This window comes from Pan troglodytes, chromosome 19 (assembly GCF_028858775.2).
Source record: "Pan troglodytes isolate AG18354 chromosome 19, NHGRI_mPanTro3-v2.0_pri, whole genome shotgun sequence".
In the NCBI taxonomy this organism is placed as follows: Eukaryota; Metazoa; Chordata; class Mammalia; order Primates; family Hominidae; genus Pan; species Pan troglodytes.
Window position 1 is genome coordinate 64,418,870 of NC_072417.2, and position 20,199 is coordinate 64,439,068.

The 20,199-nt window shown below is 39.6% G+C and overlaps 1 protein-coding gene across 8 annotated transcripts in view; it reads left to right on the top strand.

Annotated features, from left to right (window-relative positions):
* Positions 1-20,199, top strand: part of UTP18 (UTP18 small subunit processome component) — a 56,868-nt gene that overhangs the window by 21,006 nt on the left and 15,663 nt on the right. The window contains exons 10-15 of one of the 8 annotated variants that reach the window (XR_010153339.1): positions 4,112-4,235; positions 5,343-5,412; positions 6,902-7,076; positions 12,779-12,921; positions 15,843-15,881; positions 16,660-16,811. Coding sequence is in view for 5 of the 8 variants with exons in the window: in XM_063799866.1 (XP_063655936.1) it covers positions 4,112-4,235; positions 6,902-7,076; positions 12,779-12,921; positions 15,843-15,867 (467 nt within the window). In the remaining 3 variants the exon portion in view is untranslated. Of the gene's footprint in view, positions 1-4,111; positions 4,236-5,342; positions 5,413-6,901; positions 7,077-7,420; positions 7,478-12,778; positions 12,922-15,842; positions 15,882-16,659; positions 16,812-20,199 lie in introns of those variants that run through there. The other 7 variants (XR_010153338.1, XM_063799866.1, XR_008540491.1 and 4 more) reach the window with 7 other exon arrangements.

Genomic DNA, 20,199 nt, shown 5'->3' on the forward strand with positions numbered 1-20,199 from the left:
ATATATATATATATATATATTTTTTTTTTAAACGAAAAGTTGTGTTTGGTTTTAAAGTTTCTTTTTAGCTAGAAAATCAGATCTATTTTTAGAATTCATTTTTGTTGCCATTGCCTTCTCATTAATAATAGTGGAGGACTAACAATTTAACATGCAGTTTTAACATGTTTGGGGAAAGAATGGGAAGATAATGCTTATTTAAAAGATTATTCAGGGGTAAATCATTCTCCTATGATTCCCCATGCTATGAAAATTAAAATAAAATTTTATATGCCTTTTTTTCTCTATTCTCTCTTTTGTCACTTGGTTTTCAGGAAACCTTCAGGGGGCAAAGGAAAAACTTCCACTACAGTTTCATTTATATTAACATTCTTGAAATGATGAAATCGTAGAAATAGAGAATAGATTAGTGGTTGTGAGGGTTTAAGGAGGATTTGAGGGCAGGAGAGAAGTGGAGGTATCTATAAAAGAGCAACAGGAGGGGTCCTTGTGATGGGAAGTTTTGTGTCTTGACTGTATCAGTGTCACTATCCTGGTTGTAATGTTGTCCTGTAGTTATGCAAAATGTTAACATTGGGGGGGAACTGGTAAAGTAAAGAGTACACTGTGTTTTCTGTATTATTCCTTACAGTGTGTGTAAATCTAAAAGGCATAATTTTAAATAAGTAGTCCTACCTTTCTTAAAAAGATAAGGCAGACATTATTTAAAAAAAGATGATTCATTTGAAGGTTTTCTGACTTTCTTTTTGAAAGTTACTTAAAATCATCAGCCCTTGTAGCAATACTCTCTTGACTTTGATGGTGTGTTAAATTTTCTACATTATTGTCCTTCCTGACATTTCTGTAGCTCTTTTGATTAACCTGCACTGTCCTGCTCTTCTACCTTTCTGACTTCCCTAAGACTTGTTAACTCTTACTGTCTATCCCAAAGGACCATGGGGGCCATCCCTTGGGACAGCTACATAATCTTAGTATAGCTAATGCTGTGTTTGGTAGCGGGAGACTTTCAAGTGGTTCTGCTCTGTGAGTAGTAGTCAGCAACCTCTGTAAAGCTTTTTAGCATAATTTGTATTTGACCTCAGCTAGGAGCATTTGGTAATATAACATTAATAAAATTAATAGCATTAATTAAAATTATTTTTTAACTTTTAAAAAGGATTAATTTTAGCTTAACATTAATTTTTGTTTTGTTTTTGTCCTAGAATCAGACTTTCACAAGGTTATTTACATTGGTATGTTTTTAATCAATGCATATAAGGCCAGGAGCAGCTATATTTTCTATATTATACTAGTTTTTGTGAGAAGAAAGAAGAAAACGAAGAGAAAGAGGAAGGAAGGGAGGGAGGGAAGGAAGGAAAGATGGAAGGAAGGAAGGAAAGAAAGAATTAGTTCAGAGTAATATTCCTGATGAAATGGCCCTTGGCCCTGGTAGAGAGAGAGTCGGGGAGGGAGAAGAGGTTGGGGAGGGAAAAGAGGTGGGGAGGGTTGGTCAGCAGAGGTACTGAAATTTGATATATGAATTGGACACAGATATAATGTATTTACAAATTTGGTCATGGCTGTGGAGTTCTAATTTATCATAAGGTCCTAAGAAAGCAGGGAAGGAGAAATCAAAAGTTGAGCCTTGGTAAGTTAGGGGTAATTTTGAAATGTTGATGGTTCTCTTCCTCTCTCTCCGCTTCTTCCTCCTTTTCTTCTTCTTCTTCTTCTTTTTTTTTTTGAGACAGAGTCTCACTCTGTTGCTTAGGCTGGAGTGCAGTGGCACGATCTCGGCTCACTGTAACCTCTGCCTCCCAAGTTCTAGCAATTCTCCTGCCTCAGCCTCCTGAGTAGCTGGAATTACAGGCGCATACCGCCATGCCCGGCTAATTTTTTGTATTTTAGTAGAGACGGGGTTTTCTTGTGTTGCCCAGGCTGGTCTCGAACTCCTGAGCTCAGGCAATCCACCTGCCTCGGCCTCCCAAAGTGCTAGGATTACAGGCGTGAGCCACCGCGCCCAGCCACTTCTTTTTTTTTTTTTCAGACTGAGTCTTGTTGTGTTGCCCAGGCTGGAGTGCAGTGGTGTGATCTCGCCTCACTGCAGCCTCTGCCTCCTGGGTTCCAGCAATTCTCCTGCCTCAGCCTCTTGGGTAGCTGGGATTACAGGCACACACCACCACATCGGCTAATTTTTGTATTTTTAATAGAGACAGGGTTTCATCATGTTGGCCAGGCTGGTCTTGAACTACTGACCTCAGGTGATCTGCCCGCCTTGGCCTCCCAAAGTGCTGGGATTATAGGCGTGAGCCACTGCGTGTGGACCCTTTTCTTATTCTGTATGGAGTCGTTTGTGTGATTAGTAACATATTGTTCACATTACATTGTTACATGTAAAGAATAATTTGAGATAAAAAGAGTTGAAGAATTTACCTTTTTCTAACTTTACTGGTTTTGTCTTTGTTTACTCATGGATTTTTTTTTTTTTTTTTTTTTTTTTTTTTTTTTTTTTTTTTTTTTTTTTGGAGACAGAGCATTGCTCTGTCTCCTAGGTTGGAGTGCAGTGGTGTGATCTTGGCTCACTATATCCTCTGCCTCCTGGGTTCAGGCGATTCTCATGCCTCAGCCTCCCCGAGTAGCTGGGATTACAGGCATGTGCCACCACGCCCAGCTAATTTTTGTATTTTTAGTAGAGATGGTGATTCAACATTTTGGCCAGGTTGGTCTCGAACTCCTGGCCTCAAGTGAGCCACCTACCTCGGCCTCCCAAAGTGCTGGGATTACAGGCATGAGCCACCATGCCTGGCCATCTCATGTTGCCTTTTTTGCCATAAGTCATCAACTCATGACCATTTCATGCACTTGCTTTCTAGATGTTCTTGCTTTTGATCTCTTCCCATTTTAGTCTACTGAGAGACTAATCTTTAAACACTTTTCTTTATTATAACATTAATGTACAGGCAGACATATAAGGCAAAGGTTTTAATATTTGATCCTATTCAGTTTTCCCAAATATGTTTTACTACTGCTTAACCTGCACACTTACTCTAGCCTGGAACATTTTATTTGTTAGGGAGTTGAAACTGAGATTCACTGAATTCTCATTGGGAGAATAAGAGTACATATGGAAGGGTGAACTTCAGAGCAATATCCTGCAAGGAAGGATATTGAGGTACTAGAAAAAGGAAGAGGTAAAATAGTGAGGATCCACTTTTGAGATGGATGTAGGGTCATTAGAGTAAACTATTTGTGCTTATTCGTAAGCTTGTGTTTAGCCTTTTTTTAAAAAATCATTTAAATAACTTGGTAATAGATAAATTGTGTGTGTCTTCTTAATTATAAATTCCCGTGTTCTGGATCCGTTCATTTTTCACTTCTTCCTCTTCCATCATCATTAACATTTTGGTATCTAAATCACTAACCTTGCCTATTAGGTAGTCTAATACCTGTTGATAGATGTTGGAAGAGTTACGCTAGTGAGTGGTGTTTTGTTTTGCTTCAGATTTTTGCTTCAATAATTTATCTGAGTGGAACTTAGAAGCTTTTTCTAAAAGTTCAACTCAAACCAACAGCTTGTGATTTTTTTCCTGTAAACCTAAAGGTACTGTCTATTAATGACTAACTGATGCAGTTTTCTTCTGTATATGTGAATGTATACAAGAAATATTCTTAGGCCGGGCATGGTGGCTCACACCTGTAATCCCAGCAGTTTGGGAGTCCAAGGCAGGTGGATCACCTCAGGTCAAGAGTTCGAGACCAGCCTGGCCAACATGGTGAAACCCTGTCTCTACTAAAAATACAAAAATTAACTGGGCATGGTGGCACAAACCTGTAATCCCAGCTACTCGGGAGGCTGAGGCAGGAAAATCGCTTGAACCCGGGAGAAGGAGGTTGCAGTGTGCTGAGATGGCGCAGTTACACTCCAGCCTGGGCGACGAGAAAAACTGCATCTCAAAAAAAAAAAGGGAAAAAAGAAAAGAAATATTCTTAGTCCAGTTTTCCAGAACTAGGAGGGTTATAATAGGTCTGTATTTGTAGTCTCCTGTACTGTTAAGAGGGACTGAGAGTGGCCAGTTTACTTGCCTTTCAAGTTTAAAGCAAAATTAACAACTCTTTTTTTCGCTCTTTTATGCAGGGGATGGAGAAGTTTATGTTTGGGATGTGAACTCAAGGAAGTGCCTTAACAGATTTGTTGATGAAGGCAGTTTATATGGATTAAGCATTGCCACATCTAGGAATGGACAGTATGTTGCTTGTGGGTAAGTAAAGAGAGGTTCTTGTAACCTTAATCACATTGTGCTAATGAGAATATGTTGAGGAATTGAATATACTAGGTGGTGCATGAGTAGTTCTCTTTATAAACTATTCAGTAATATGAAATTGGTCAACCCAGCTGAGCTTTTTTCATTTTATCATCTTTGTGCAGTGTTGAATAATAATATTACAGTAGTTCCCCCCTTATCTGCAGTTTCACTGTTTGTGGTTTTAGTTACCTGTGGTTCATCACAATCTGAAATCTATGTAAGATATTTTGAGAGCAAGAGACCACATTCACGTAACTTTTATTAGGATATATTGTTATAATTGTTCTGTTTTATTATTAGTTGTGTTAGTCTGTTACTATGCCTAATTTATAAATTAAACTTTTTTATAGAGATGTGTGTATAGGAGAAAACACACAGGGTTCAGTAATCCACAGTTTGAGGCATCCACTGGGGGTCTTGGAACATACGCCCTGCCAGATAAGAAGGGATTACTATAATTGCAGTTGAACACCTTTTTAGCAAAGAAAATGCTGGCGCTACCTTATATCATTGTATTTTTTCCTATTTAAAATACCTGTTTGATCACATCAAGTTTTCCTATAATTATTTTCAGCTTCTTGTCATTGATGAGGAGATAGAATAAGTAACTTTGGGTTTAAATCTTAAAGATACCTAAAGCATTTTTCCTTTATCCAGCTGGGGGTATAAATAAAAAACATGTTCCTAGGAAATACCATTTGATAGTATTGTAGAAACTTTAAAAATATTATCTAGAACACATTGTACTGTGCTATTACTGAAAACATTGGTTATTACACTGGGGAAAAGATGGCTGTGTTCTACTACTTGATTCTGAAGATGCGGGGTGGGAGGATGAGGCATTGGATACTTCGCAGTAATTCTAAGCTACCTTACTAAACCACTAATTAGAACCCATAATTCTGTAACTTCAAGAAGTAGGTTTTTGTGATTTTCTTAGACCAAACACAATTGAGCCATGAAATGATTTCAGTCAAATCCTCCCTGGGATGGGAAGTCAAGGGGTCTTGTTGTCCAGAAACTTAGCATACTCTCTACTCTTTGTTCACTCTCTCCTTCCAGGTTAAAACTGGGGAAACTGCTTGTATATATATCCCTACCACCATTTGCAAATTGGAGTTTGGGAGGAAAGGCAAGTAGAACTAGGCTGTGGAGCTTGGAGACCAGGCCATCTGCCTTAGGCAGTAAGACAGTAACAGATCCCTTGGAGGGAGAGTGCCCTGATGAAGGCCCCTTCCTTTCCTACCCATACCCATGCCAACCCTGTAGCGAGGGACATCTCAGCACAAGCCAAGCATTTACCAGGGTAGTGTGCGCTATGGCAGCAATTCATGAGTAGCAGATCTTCTGGGAATAAAGCTCCTTTAAAATGAAGACTGCTGTTTAAACTCATTATAAGTAGTTTTTAAATTTTTTTATTATACTTTTAAGTTTTAGGGTACATGTGCACAACGTGCAGGTTTGTTACATATGTATACATGTGCCATGTTGGTGTGCTGCACCCATTAACTCGTCATTTAGCATTAAATATATTTCCTAATGCTATCCCTCCCCCTTCCCCCCGCCAACAGGCCCCGGTATGTGATGTTCCCCTTCCTGTGTCCATTATAAGTAGTTTTAAGAACTGCATTTGCCTCTGTATGGGGCAAGAAAAACTGCGCAGAAATGATCTTCACTGAGATTTGTGAAGCCAGTCTTCCTTGCCCTCTCTTTTTTGTATCACTTTTTATTAGCCCCCTTTGAAGGGCCTATATAGATAGAAAGAATCTAATACTAGTAGCTTAAACTCATTTAATTTTAATTGCCCTTCAGTGTAATTGATTTCTGATGTGCTTGGCCAACAACCGTTTACACTTTTACAATCTTCAAGTTATTCTTAAAGAATCTTAAGCAAATCTTTAAGCTTTTAGAAGAGGAAGAAAGGACAGGGAGATGAGCCTTGAGGTCACTGCAGCAATAGGCAGGCATCAGGTAATGAGTCACCAGGACAGTAGGAATGGCAGTGGGGGAATAAGCAAAGGATGTTTGTAATGTATTTGATAAGTGCTTAGAAGATGGGGAGTGGGAGAGAAGTATTCACATTCTCAGGCTCCAGGCCTGTGCAACCAGAGGAGTGGAATTGTCATTGAAGGGAGGCGGGAGGAGGGGAGGAGGGGTGATGGTGTTAGAAGAGATAATATGCATGTGGCCACCCCCACAAACCTTTAGGAATGCAGTGCATAATTAGGACTAAAGGCACTGATTTGGATGTGGTGGGTGATAGATAGGTGGTCTGTGGGAGTAAATGAGATGAATGAGACACTAGAAGTAGGTTGGAAATAGAATCCTGGGGACAAGAATCAGTGGAGAAAGAGGTGACTGTGAAGGAATCAGGATGCAAGAAGAGTCAGTAAAGTTTAGCCTTCAAGAAGTCAACAGAAGGGGGAGAATTTGAATTCTGTTTTCAACCTGTTTGGTTGGAGGTTCTATAGGACATCTGTGGCTATAGTGGTGATAGCTGGTCTCTTTGTAACATGTGATTCCTGTAAATACCAGTTTGTGGGGTTAAATCTATATTCACTTAGGTTGTGAAAGCCCTTTTACTTGGTTTTTAATCTATTTTAATCCTTTTCTCTTTGTAGTTCTAATTGTGGAGTGGTAAATATATACAATCAAGATTCTTGTCTCCAAGAAACAAACCCAAAGCCAATAAAAGCTATAATGAACTTGGTTACAGGTGTTACTTCTCTGACCTTCAATCCTACTACAGAAATCTTGGCAATTGCTTCAGAAAAAATGAAAGAAGCAGTCAGATTGGTAAATATTTCATTACCCCTTTATTATTGTTATTTTTTAAATTTAAGTTGAAAACATGCAAAAGTAACAGGAAAGGAGAGCGTTGAATTATTTTTAAAACAGTGGCTTCTTTTGATATAGGAATTATTAGTATTGTAGCTTTTGGATGTGGTTGTTGGAAGGATGCACAGTAGCCACCACATTTGATTATGTCACTTCTCTCAGTAAAGCTTTGCTGTCCATTCTCACCATTCCTAAAGTGGTCCTCATTTTCAGAGGTTTCTTTTAGTATTAATGTTAAGGACTATATTTAAGGCAGACACTTCATTACTTCACAATTTTCTTTCCTCATTTACCTTTTTAAGGCCTGTTGTCTTAACAGAACGGAGGCAATTCTCGGGTTTTGAAAGTAAGTTGAACTTGAAAATTAAATTGTATAAAAGTATTGTAATTTAAATAGCTAGGTAGTACCTTTGAATATACCCTTTGTGTCAGGAATCCGCAGGACCACCTCCAGGTTTGGTGGCTAACGAGAGATGACTTCCAGGACTCTGCATATGTTCATTGAACTCATGGCTAAAATGTATTGCAGTGAAAAGGATACAAAGCAAAATCAGCAAAGGGAAAGGGTACATGGAGTAAAGTCCGGAGGAAACCTTCTAAGAGTCCTCTTCTAGTAGAGTCACACAGGACAGTTTAATTCCTCCAGTAATGAGTTGTAACAACATGTGTTAAGTGTTTTCTACCTGGGAAGCTCATTAGAGACTCATTGCAGAAGGTTTTTATTGGGACTTCATATAGGGTGCCCTCTGCCTAGCATGTACCAAAATTCTAGATTCCCAGAAGAAAAGCCAGGTGTTTAGCATAAACCACATTGTTTGTACGAACAGTTTTGGCACAGTGAGCTACCCATATCATTTAGGGAAAGTTTCATGCCAGTATAGGAACTGTGTGCTAGTCAAATTCTCCGACACTATGCAGTGGCCACCCTTGTAAGCAGACCTTTCTGTTTTTGTTTTTGTTTTTTTTTTTTGAGACCAAGTCTCACTCTGTTGCCCAGGCTGGACTGCAGTGGTGCGATCTCGGCTCACTGCAACCTCCGCCTCCTGGGTTCAAGCCATTCTTCTGCCTCAGTCTCCTGAGTAGCTGGGATTATAGGCATGCGCCACCATGCCCAGCTCATTTTTGTATTTTTTTTTTTTTTTAAGTAGAGACGGGGTTTCACCATTTTGGTCAGGCTGGTCTCAAACTCCCGACCTCATGGTCCGCCTGCCTCGGGCTCCCAAAATGCTGGGATTACAGGAGTGAGCCGCCGTGCCCAGCCCAGAACTTTCTAAGGATAGCAGCCTCGGGCCTATGTAAACTCTTTTCTGCCCAACATCAGAGCTCACTTTCAGTGTCACCCCATCTCTGTGAAGTTTCCTACTCTTCAGGCAGAGCCAGTTTTCTCATTCATTTAACAATTTTTTGCTCAAGGCACCAGGTATACAGAAGGCATAGAACTTTGAATAGCAGAATTATGTTTGCTGCTATGTGTGTACTACCAGATTGTACGCACTTTACAAAGTGTGTTATTTTTATTGTGCTCACTTGGCAAAAAGCCTTGCATCTGCCATCAGCTTTGTATTAGAATATATCGTTTACAAAGATTTACAAAGAGTTCTACAAAAAGTTTGAGCCAAGTAACAGTTCTTCAGAGGATTAACTTAACCAAAGTAAACAGTTAATAAAGGGCAGAATTGTGATTTAGATTCCACATTTTTTTCTAGCAGTTCATTGGTTTTCTGGCTGAATTCCACAGAGCCCTAGATTCTGCACAGGGCTTTATATGGCATGTAGGCAAGGAGGAGGCTAAGCTCCTTAACTTGTATCATGTAGAGCAGTGTCATTGTTGTCTGTGGTATATATATTGGGATTCTGCATATGATTTCCTTAAGAAATGTTTTGTTGCGCTGGGCACGGTGGCTCAGACCTGTAATCCCAGCACTTTGGGAGGCTGAGGTGGGTGGATCACTTGAGGTCAGGAGTTCAAGACCAGCCTGGCCAACATGGTGAAACCCCATCTTTACTAAAATTACAAATATTAGCTGGGCATTGTGGTGGGCGCCTGTAATCCCAGCTACTCAGGAGGCTGAGGCAGGAGAATGGCTTGAGCCTGGAAGGTGGAGGTTGCAGTGAGCCAAGATCGTGCCTCTGTACTCCAGCCTGGGTGACAGAGTAAGAGTCTGTCTCAAAAACAACAACAACAACAACAAAATGGTTTGCTGGAAAAAGAGTGTGAAAATTACAGCATAGCATTTTATTGCTATGCTGTTGAATGAATCATTTGACAAATGAGAAGGTTCTAATTCAAGTCAGCTTTAAAATCCCTGCTCCCTAATGGGAGTGGTATACTAGTAATATTAACCTTTTATCACTTTAATGGTAGTAAATTGTTTTAGAAAACCATGGGATCTATCTCCTGTTGACATAATATATTCTGCAAGACACATAATAGTTCTGCATTGTTTGCTTCAGTGATCATGACAGCATTTATATTTTTTTTATTGTGGCAAAATCACATAAGGAATTCATTAGTAAAAGCCAAATCACAGTTTTTAAATGGTAGTCAACCATAATATCTAATGGAAAGAAGCCAGGCATAGCAGCTCCATAATGCCTTGTAAAAAACATTGTTAGCATTGTTAAATGCAGTCAATTCCTTATAATGATCCAGACGGTTTTGTCATCCCATTACAAAGCACTGTGAATTTAAGCTGTTGGACTAGTAGGAGACTCAGAAGTCAAATTCCTGTTACATCGACAATTTTGGATATAGTAGAACGTCATGGAACGTTCTACCCATTAAATCAAGGATGAGCGAGCTTTTACTTGTTGAATTTTGATATCTGTACACTTAACTGTCGTGATAGAAATGGTATTAGAAAGCTGGCTGCGGTGGCTCACGCCTGTAATCCCAGCACTTTGTGAGGCGGAGGCAGACGGATCACCTGAGGCCAGGAGTTAAAGAAGTTGGATCTTTATAGGCATTTTTCCTAATTAATAGTTCAATTATACCTTTTAAAATGGGGGCTATAAATAGATGTCAGAGCACAGCATAGTTTTAATCAGGTGAGATCATTGGCTTGAGGGAAGATTCACCAATGCATTGAGAGATTACACTGGGGAATTTTGCAGGTAGATGCTATTGATCTCTTAGGAGGACATTGTAAACAATTCCCCTCCTTTTCCCGATATTCCAAGTCAGTAGCAGAGATAAAGTTTAAAAATAGGTCAGGTGCAGTGGCCCACACCTTAATCCCAGCACTTTGAGAGGTCAAGGTGAGAGGATCACTTGAGGCCAGGAGTTTGAGACCAGCCTGGCCAACATGGTGAAACCCCATTTCTACTAAAAATGCAAAAATTAGCTGGGCGTGGTAGCCCACACCTGTAATCCCAGCTATTCAGGAGGCTGAGACAGAAGAATTGCTTGCCCCCAAGAGGCGGAGGTTACAGTGAGCTGAGATCGCGCCACTGTAGTCCAGCCTGGGCAACAGAGTGAGTGAGACTTGATCTCAAAAAAGAAGAAAAGAAAAGAAAAGTCATTCAGATAGAAAGGTTGGTTCTAGTGTATTTTGATGAGGAAGAGTCAGAAAACCAGCTCCCCAAACTTCAAAGTCATTCCAGGAAAGTTGGTGAGTGAATGCCTGAGGCATAGTTTCATAGTATCAGGTGAATAGGGTGGGAACAAAAGGCAGAGGTAGAACAGCTTTGTCCTCACCCCTTGTAGCAAATGTTTTTTTCCTGATCATCTGCTTTCCTGATGATTTGGATCATCTGTTCATAGTTGGGGCATGCTTGAAGGATGCAAACTTACAATAACCCAAGTGAAACACAGTTAAGCCAAGGTACTTATCACAAATTTATATAATATCTGCCTTCCCAAATTAAATGTAAATAAATTTTGCAATATCCGTGTTGTGGCTTCTCTCTGTAAAACAGGAGTCTGCTTTTTTACTAAGTGCTTGAAAATATATATATACTTAAAAGTAATTTCTCGAGGAACCTGTATAGAGAGTGGTATTTAAGAACTTTAGAAGTGAAGTCCAAATTGGGGTACTGCCAACTTCTTAGCTTTAATGGGTCAAGACCACTTCTCATTAGCACCATTGCCTTCACATTGATGCCACGCTGTGCAGGCAGAACCTGCCTTCTGGCAAAGTTGAAAATAATTGAATGTGGCTTGGAGATTCACTGTAAACAGTATTTTCTTGACAAAATGGTCAGTAAGTATGTATCAGAATTTGGCCTAATATGTGACTGACTGAAACCAGTTTAATAGGTGTATGTATCAGTGGTTTTTACCCAGCACTTGCCTGTGAAAATCACTTTGATTGATGGTATAAAGTCTGACCTAAAAGTGTGGAGGATGACTAACTGCCCAGCTGAATGATAACGGTTGTATATATTTGAACATGAAGGTGCTATATCTCTTGGGAGAGCTAGAGAACATCTGAAAGTGAGCGTTGTTACAATTGTGGCCTAAAGGTAACTGCTTCCATACCTGGGTTTTATTCATCCACAAATTGGGTGAGGACCTGTCTCAACTCTCCTGAACTTAGGAAGTAGACTCTGGAGAAAGAGACTGTGTGTGTTCCTCCTCATACTTACGTCTGGCTTTGAGGTGAGCTTTTGGCTCTCTCTAAATCAGAACAGTTTCACTTGGAGTTAGATTTTCATGATTCAGCCCTCTTCGAGGAGAAATTGTAAAAGGCAAAGTGTATATACAATAGTTGAAAATTAAAAGTACAAAATGGCAATTTTATGATAGTAGAATATATGTGGTGTGACTTTGCCTAGGCTTCAGTTATGTAAAATCAGACTTTATAATGTTTAATTTTTTTCACCATTTAACTAACCAGATGAACCTTCATGTTTAAAATCTCTTTCCCCTGTGATCAGATTTTAGTTTCTTTACTGTGGTCATTAAGCTAGAGTGGGTACTTTTTGCTTTAGTTTATTCATTAATTTACTCATTCAGCAAACATTTGAATCTCTGAGGCATCATGCTGGATGCTGTACTGACGCTTTTTTCTCTTTCTTCCTTTTCTGCTCAGTTAATAACACATTAAAGATCAAATTTTATAGTGTGTACACATGGACACAGTAGAATAATAGGCATTGGAGACTTGGAAAGGTGGGAGCATGGGAGAGGGGTAGGGGATGAGAAATTATCTGATGGGTACAGTGTACATCAATCTTGTCCAACCCATGGCCCAGGACGGTTTGATTGTGGCCCAACACTAATTTGTAAACTTTCTTAAAACATGAGTTGTTGTTGTTTTTTTTTTAAGCTCATCACCTGTCGTTAGTGTTAGTGTATTTTATGTGTGGCCCAAGACAATTCTTCTTCTTCCATTGTGGCCCAGGGAAACCAAAAGATTGGACACCCCTGTCCACCATTGGAGTGATGGTGACACTGAAGAGCCCAGACTTCACCACTGTGCAAGAAATTCATGTAGCAAAACTGCAGTTGTATCTCTTAACTATAAAAATAAAGTAATAAAAAAAGAAAGATCAAACTTAATTTTGGAACACTTTGCTGCACTAATAGACTGTACTTTCTTGTGTGCTACAATCAAAATGAGCTTTATGTTTCAGCAGGAAGATAGAATGAAGATTACAATTTAAGAAACATGAGCTCCCAGTTGTTACACTTTAAAGTTTTTTATTATCTCCTGCAGGTTCATCTTCCTTCCTGTACAGTATTTTCAAACTTCCCAGTCATTAAAAATAAGAATATTTCTCATGTTCATACCATGGATTTTTCTCCGAGAAGTGGATACTTTGCCTTGGGGAATGAAAAGGGCAAGGCCCTGATGTATAGGTAGGTATTATTTATGTTTAAAAGTCAGAGATACCTATAAACTACTTCTGACAGTATGAAAAGATACTATATATTCCTAATTCTACAGTTAATAAATTGTAGTCTGTTTATCTTGACTCTCATCTTCATTATCTTACTTTGGGTTATTTTATTTTATTTTATTTTATTATTATTTAAGTTTTAGGGTACATGTGCGCACTGTGCAGGTTTGTTACATATGTATACATGTGCCATGTTGGTATGCTGCACCCATTAACTCGTCATTTAGCATTAGGTATATCTCCTAATGCTATCCCTCCCCCCTCCCCTCACCCCACAACAGTACCTGGAGTGTCATGTTCTCCTTCCTGTGTCCATGTGTTCTCATTGTTCAATTCCCACCTATGAGTGAGAACATGCGGTGTTTGGTTTTTTGCCCTTGTGATAGTTTGCTGAGAATGATGGTTTCCAGTTTCATCTATGTCCCTAAAAAGGACATGGACTCTTTATTTTTTATGGCTGCATAGTATTCCCTGGTGTATATGTGCCACATTTTCTTAATCCAGTCTATCATTGTTGGACATTTGAGTTGGTTCCAAGTCTTTTCTATTGTGAATAGTGCCGCATCAATAAACATACGTGTGCATGTGTCTTTATAGCAGCATGATTTATAATCCTTTGGGTATATATCCAGTAATGGGATGGCTGGGTCAAATGGTATTTCTAGTTCTAGATCCCTGAGGAATCGCCACACTGACTTCCACAATGGTTGAACTAGTTTACAGTCCCACCAACAGTGTAAAAGTGTTCCTATTTCTCCACATCCTCTCCAGCACCTGTTGTTTCCTAACTTTTTAATGATCGCCATTCTAACTGGTGTGTGATGGTATCTTATTGTGGTTTTTATTTACATTTCTCTGATGGCCAGTGATGATGAGCATTTTTTCATGTGTTTTTTGGCTGCATAAATGTCTTCTTTTGAGAAGTGTCTGTTCATATCCTTCGCCCACTTTTTGATGGGGTTATTTTTTTCTTGTAAATTTGTTTGAGTTCATTGTAGATTGTGGATATTAGCCCTTTGTCAGACGAGTAGGTTGCGACAATTTTCTCCCATTTTGTAGGTTGCCTGTTTACTCTGATGGTACTTTCTTTTGCTGTGCAGAAACTCTTTAGTTTAATTAGATCCCATTTGTCAATTTTGGCTTTTGTTGCCATTGCTTTTGGTGTTTTAGACATGAAGTCCTTGCCCATGCCTATGTCCTGAATGGTATTGCCTAGGTTTTCTTCTAGGGTTTTTATGGTTTTAGGTCTAACATGTAAGTCTTTAATCCATCTTGAATTAATTTTTGTATAAGGTGTAAGGAAGGGACCCAGTTTCAGCTTTCTACATATGGCTAGCCAGTTTTCCCAGCACCATTTATTAAATAGGCAATCCTTTCCCCATTTCTTGTTTTTGTCAGGTTTGTCAAAGATCAGATGGTTGTAGATATGCAGCATTATTTCTGAGGCCTCTGTTCTGTTCCATTGGTCTATATCTCTGTTTTGGTACCAGTACCCTGCTGTTTTGGTTACTGTAGCCTTGTAGTATAGTTTGAAGTCAGGTAGCATGATGCCTCCAGCTTTGTTCTTTTGGCTTAGGATTGCCTTGGCGATGCGGGCTCTTTTTTGGTTCCATATGAACTTTAAAGTAGTTTTTTCCAATTCTGTGAAGAAAGTCATTGGTAGCTTGATGGGGATGGCATTGAATCTATAAATAACCTTGGGCAGTACTTTGGGTAATTTTCTACCATAAAATGTCACTAGCAGGAAACTTCACTTGGGGAATATATATATTTTTTGGAAAGCACTATTTTGAGAATGTCAAATTGAGAAAAAGTAGCCACTTTAATAATATTTCCACTTTCTTCGTGCCTTATGTTTAGATTAGCTTTTGCTGATTTAATAATTCAGTTTACTCCACTAGATTTAATTGATTTCTTTTTAAAAGGTGTTTCTTTCCCTGTAGCTGTAAGCTGTAAATAAGGGTGTTAACCACAAAGATAACCAAAACTTATATGCGCTGTCCAGGTTCTTTTCTGTACCCAACATACTTGGCTATAAAACAGGAACAAACAAAACCTAATTGCATCATTGCTAGAAGATATAGGTGACAAGGTGGATCTTTAGGGAGAACTAAAGAGCTTTCAGTAGAAAACTTGTGATGTAAATCACAGCCCTCTTGCCTTGCTCCTTGTGTTGGTAGTGAATGCTACATAGAACCCTGTGTTTATGTTTGTATGCTTTAGGGAATTCCTGCTTTCAAAACGGACTAAAATCTGGAGTGAAGAAAAGGAGGAATGTAAATTGGTTTTGAGGAAATAGTTGTGAAAGGAGAATATACCAGACAATAATGTGGTTTACAGTTCTACTTACTTTGAAAGGAAAACAGGTTATACCAGGATAATTTCATCAGTCTCATTTCAGATCAGATTTGGAGTGGTTCTGTTTCAGTTTGTATTTTATAAAAGGATGTAGATTCTTATTGCACTTAGAATTTTCTTCCAAATCCTTTGGTATTTTTATAAGTGAAATTTTTTTTTCTCTAAGACCCAAAGGCCATTAGATTTTCCACCAGAGCATTACTCTTTAGAATGACACTGTTTCTAGCTATACCAGTGACTGGAATTGACTGATGACATTTTTATTGTTTATGTCTGATCAGGTATTTCATAGACCCGCCATGTGAAACTTTGGAGTAAGCCTACTCATGTTACCTAAAATCTGAGGCGTTCAGATCCTCCAGAATGTCAGATTGAGGAGTCTGAACCTAACTGCCTGGTGTGAATGATTGTGATTACATATTTTTCCCACTAAAATCTTCCTAAGTGCCCTTCTGTGATCTAATTGAAAACACTGTGGGTAATTACAAAGTTGTTTAGATGACTTACTTTTTACTTTTCCAGGTTGCACCATTACTCAGACTTCTAAAGAGACTATTTGAAGTAAGAAAACCCTTTTCTTACAAATTCTGCAGGTTTTAAGATACACCCATTGCTGTCAGTTGGTGGAAGCAGCACATTAGCTGAGCTTTGTTTCTCTACCCCTAGGTTACTGCATCTTTATTTAGAGGGGTGGGTTGGAAGTAGATCAGGAGCTGTCTAGCTGAAGTTGGACCCTCCTTTCTTATCCCAAATCACAGCAATCTGGCTTGGTTCTTCTGAGGTCTGATCTCTAATGTTGCATTCAATAATTCTCATCAAAATTGTAATTACTGAACATGTTTAATCCACAAAAAACTTAATAACACAGAGAGATGGGTCTTCAGATATAGCTATAGCTTGTATGAGCTTGAATCCTCTTATTATATATATGTTTCTTGAGAGATTAGCAGCTTGCCCTGTTTCACAGAGCTAGATAATGGGGCTGGCCATTAGTTCTGCCGCCCAATATTTAAAACCATAGAACATCCTTCCCTTCTCATGGTGTCCTTTCAGGCCTGAGATGTGGTGGTTCTGAGATTGAGCTTTGCAATTGGCCTCTTCATCACAGTTGACTGTTTGGTCTCCTCAGAGATTAATGAATGTTGAGGGACTTTGAGAATGCAGATAGATTTAATTAGGACAAAGGATTTTTAAAGGTACAGGCATTTTGGGCAAAGCTTTAGCAAGGAGGGGAAAGCAGTTTAGCTATCCTGTCTCAAAAGATTACATTGCCAGTACGTGTCTGTTGATGACCAGCAGCTATAAATCAGGTATGTAATTTCTTTTGTTCTTTCCTCAGGTCCAGTTGAGTCACAAGAGAAGCCTGTCTTGATATATCATCTCAGAAACTTTCCTGAATATGTGATAATATATGGAAAATGATTTATAGATCCAGCTGTGCTTAAGAGCCAGTAATGTCTTAATAAACATGTGGCAGCTTTTGTTTGAAAATAAGTGTATCTGGTTCTTCCCTCCACCCCCAACACACACACACAAACTTGGATGCATTTAAGACTAAACATGAGAAATTGGAAACACCTGTCTGTAGCCAAAAATAATATAAGCAGATTTTCTCATACTTCTCATACAGCTAACCCTGATGCATAGATCTCTTCCTGAATAGATCCCCCTTCCTGAATCGATCCTCCATGCTTTAGGGGATCAGCTAACAGGTAGTCTCTTGAGCTATGGAGGTCAGTCGGCTTGATATGAGAGCAGTGAAATCTCACGTAGTGAAGTTTGAACTTCCAAGTCTTCCAGGAAAGATGATTTTGGAAATGAAAAGGCTTTTCTGGGCTTATTACTTCAAATCTTTGTCATTGTCATTTGAAGAGGAGCCATAGTAAACCTGGTAGCCTTGTCCTACAGATTATTAGCCACTGCCCTTCCTGGAAATGTTCATTATGCCAACTTAAATGTTTAATTTGTATTTCAAGGTTGGCAGCTGGGTCCATAGTTCTCTTATCATAATATAACCTTGCTTGAGACCAGTCCTTACATTTCTTAGGAAGAACTGACACCATATCGTGCATTTAGGAAGTATTAAAGGGGTTGGGCGGGTGTTACGAGAAGTATCAAGTTAGGTCTAATAGCTTTCAGCCCCACCCTCTACTAAAACATGGAAGAGAGAGTCAGGGCGGAGGAGGGAGTTTTTTCAGCAACAGAAAGTAGCTTTGCCCGGTGAAGTAATAGGTTCCAGGTCAGTGGAGAGTCCCTTCGTGTCTTCAAGGCTCTCCTGGGTCAGCTGGAGAGGACGTAGGACATAGAGCAGTCCAATAGGTATGGGTTGTGTTAACTTATCCCAGTGTCTTTCTAAAAGAACATTTTCTGTTGAGATGGACTGTTGCAATCTAATTGTGGAGACCCTTCCCCTACTTCCTCCTTTTTCAGCAACTTTTTACATAGTAAATACTATTAATGCTAAAACCTTGAATTCCTGAAACCAGTGGGATTGTTAGTGCTATTTCTCTCTCCCATTGCTAGAGGGCAGCATTGGATCACATGAATAGTTGAAGGCAAGGCTTTTGGAGCTTTTTGCTGTCACCTTGTCCTTAGCTTCAGCTAAATTGTTTTCAGAAATGGACACCAAGCCTTATATGTGCTTATTTTGCGTATGGTTTTCAGTTCCCAGAAGTGTGACAATTTATAGGAACTTATCCTACAGAAAATGATGGAAGCAGAGTCTAAATTTTAACTGTTCTTTGTTAAACTCTCTAGATCATTTTTATACACTACTAGGAGCAGAATAAAGAATCCAGTTCTAATCTCCAAGGTAGACAGATGTGCTATTTGTTCTACAGAGGTGCTACTAATCCTGTGTCTTGTATTGTAATGTTTAATATTTTTTCCCCCTCAATGAGAGGGATTCGAGTCAGACTTTAATTGCGTCTCCTTGTAACCAGTGCCAAGCTAATTCTTCAAGGAAATGAGATCCATAGCCATGAAATTCTTTACAGATGCTCTTTTGGCAGTTGCTGTGACAGCATGAAAGTGGCTCATGTCTCTGTTTTGGGGGGAACCATCTTGAGCTGTGAGGTGGTATTTTGCCATCCAGAGCCACACAGGATGTACTTGGGTATACTTTGAGTGATAAATCGACAAATTGAAATCTTTGATGTATCCCATTCATCTCTCCCCCACATCCTCACTAATAATTAGTGAACCGAAGAATGATTAGTCTTACGAAGACATTTCCTCTGTTTAAACAAAGTCCAGGTGAAAAGTCATTTGCCTTACCGATGGACGTTAAGTGTGTGCGTATGTGTGTGTTTCTGGTACGGATATGTAACCTGTTATAAGCTGACCAGCTGAAGGGCTTGTAGGCATATCTGCACCTCCAGTTTGAGGATGGGATGGAGGCAAGCAAATGCTCATGAAGTCAGGTGCTGGCTCACAGCTTCGAAGAGTTCTTAAGCTACTTGGGATGATACTTAAATGCATCTGCAAAGTCATTACACAAGAAACAAAGCATTTTCCATTCTTTTAAACTGGAGGAAATGGAGGCTGGGGGAGAAGGTAGGCTGTGGGGATGTGGATAGCCTTTCCGACCCCCTGGTGCTGTAATTGTGCTGACATCAGTAATACATACATAGAATCTCATAATTCTCGTTCCTCTGTGAGGAAAATAACATTGTCATTTTACAGGAAAGTAAATTGAAGTTTCAAGAGATTGAGCATCTTGGTCCCAAAGCCATCATTTTGACATAGATCAGTGGTCCACAAAGCAGGGTTTGCATACTCTAAGGGTATGAGATACAGCCCTTTAGATTGTGGGAAGGAAATACTAGAACTTCTATGCTGTGTAAAAAGTATTTTTGTCCCAGTTACTCGGGAGGCTGAGGCAGGAGAATCACTTCAACCTGGGAGGCGGAGGTTACAGTGAGCCAAGTTCATGCCACTGCACTCCAGCCTGGCAACACAGTGACACTCCGTCTCAAAAAAAAAAAGTATTCTTGTTACATAATGTATTCATACTGTAGATCATAGAGATAACTTAGAAACAGGGTTTTTTGTTTTGTTTTTGTTTTTGAGACGGAGTTTCGCTCTTGTTACCCAGGCTGGAGTGCAATGTTGTGATCTCGGCTCACTGCAACCTCTGCCTCCTGATTCAAGAGATTCTCCTGCCTCAGCCTCCAGAGTAGCTGGGATTACAGGCATCCGCCACCATGCCCGGCTAAATTTTTGTATTTTTAGTAGAGACGGGGTTTTGCCATGTTGGCCAGGCTGGTCTCGAACTCCTGACCTCAGGTGATCCACCTGCCTCAGCCTCCCAAAGTGCTGGGATTACAGGCGTGAGCCACTGCACCCGGCCATAAACAGATATGTTTACATTGGTACATTCAATGTACATTTCTTTTTTTTCTTTTGAGACAGGGTCTTGCTCTGTCACCCAGGCTGGAGTACAGTGGCATGATCATGGCTCACTGCAGCCTCAATCTCCCAGGTTCAAGTGATCCTCCCACCTCAGCCTCCTGAGTAGCTGGTACTACAGAGGCACCCCACCACGCCCATCTAATTTTTATATTTTTAGTAGAGATAGGGTTTCTCCATACTGCCCAGGCTGGTCTTGGAATCCTGGGCTCAAGCAGTTGCCTGCCTCAACTTCCCAAAGTGATGGGATTATAGACGTGAGCCACCGTTCTCACCTCAATGTACATTTCTTATTAAAGGACCACTGGCCTGGGTGCCTGGCTGACATGCCAAACTTGATACATTTCCACACCCTGTCCTCCACTGTTCCCAAACACTTTTTATGTTCCCTATAATGTTAAAGCTTCTCCATTAACTGTCACATAAGCTAGGTAGTTTAGACTGACTTTAAACTTGAGATTTTTCTCTA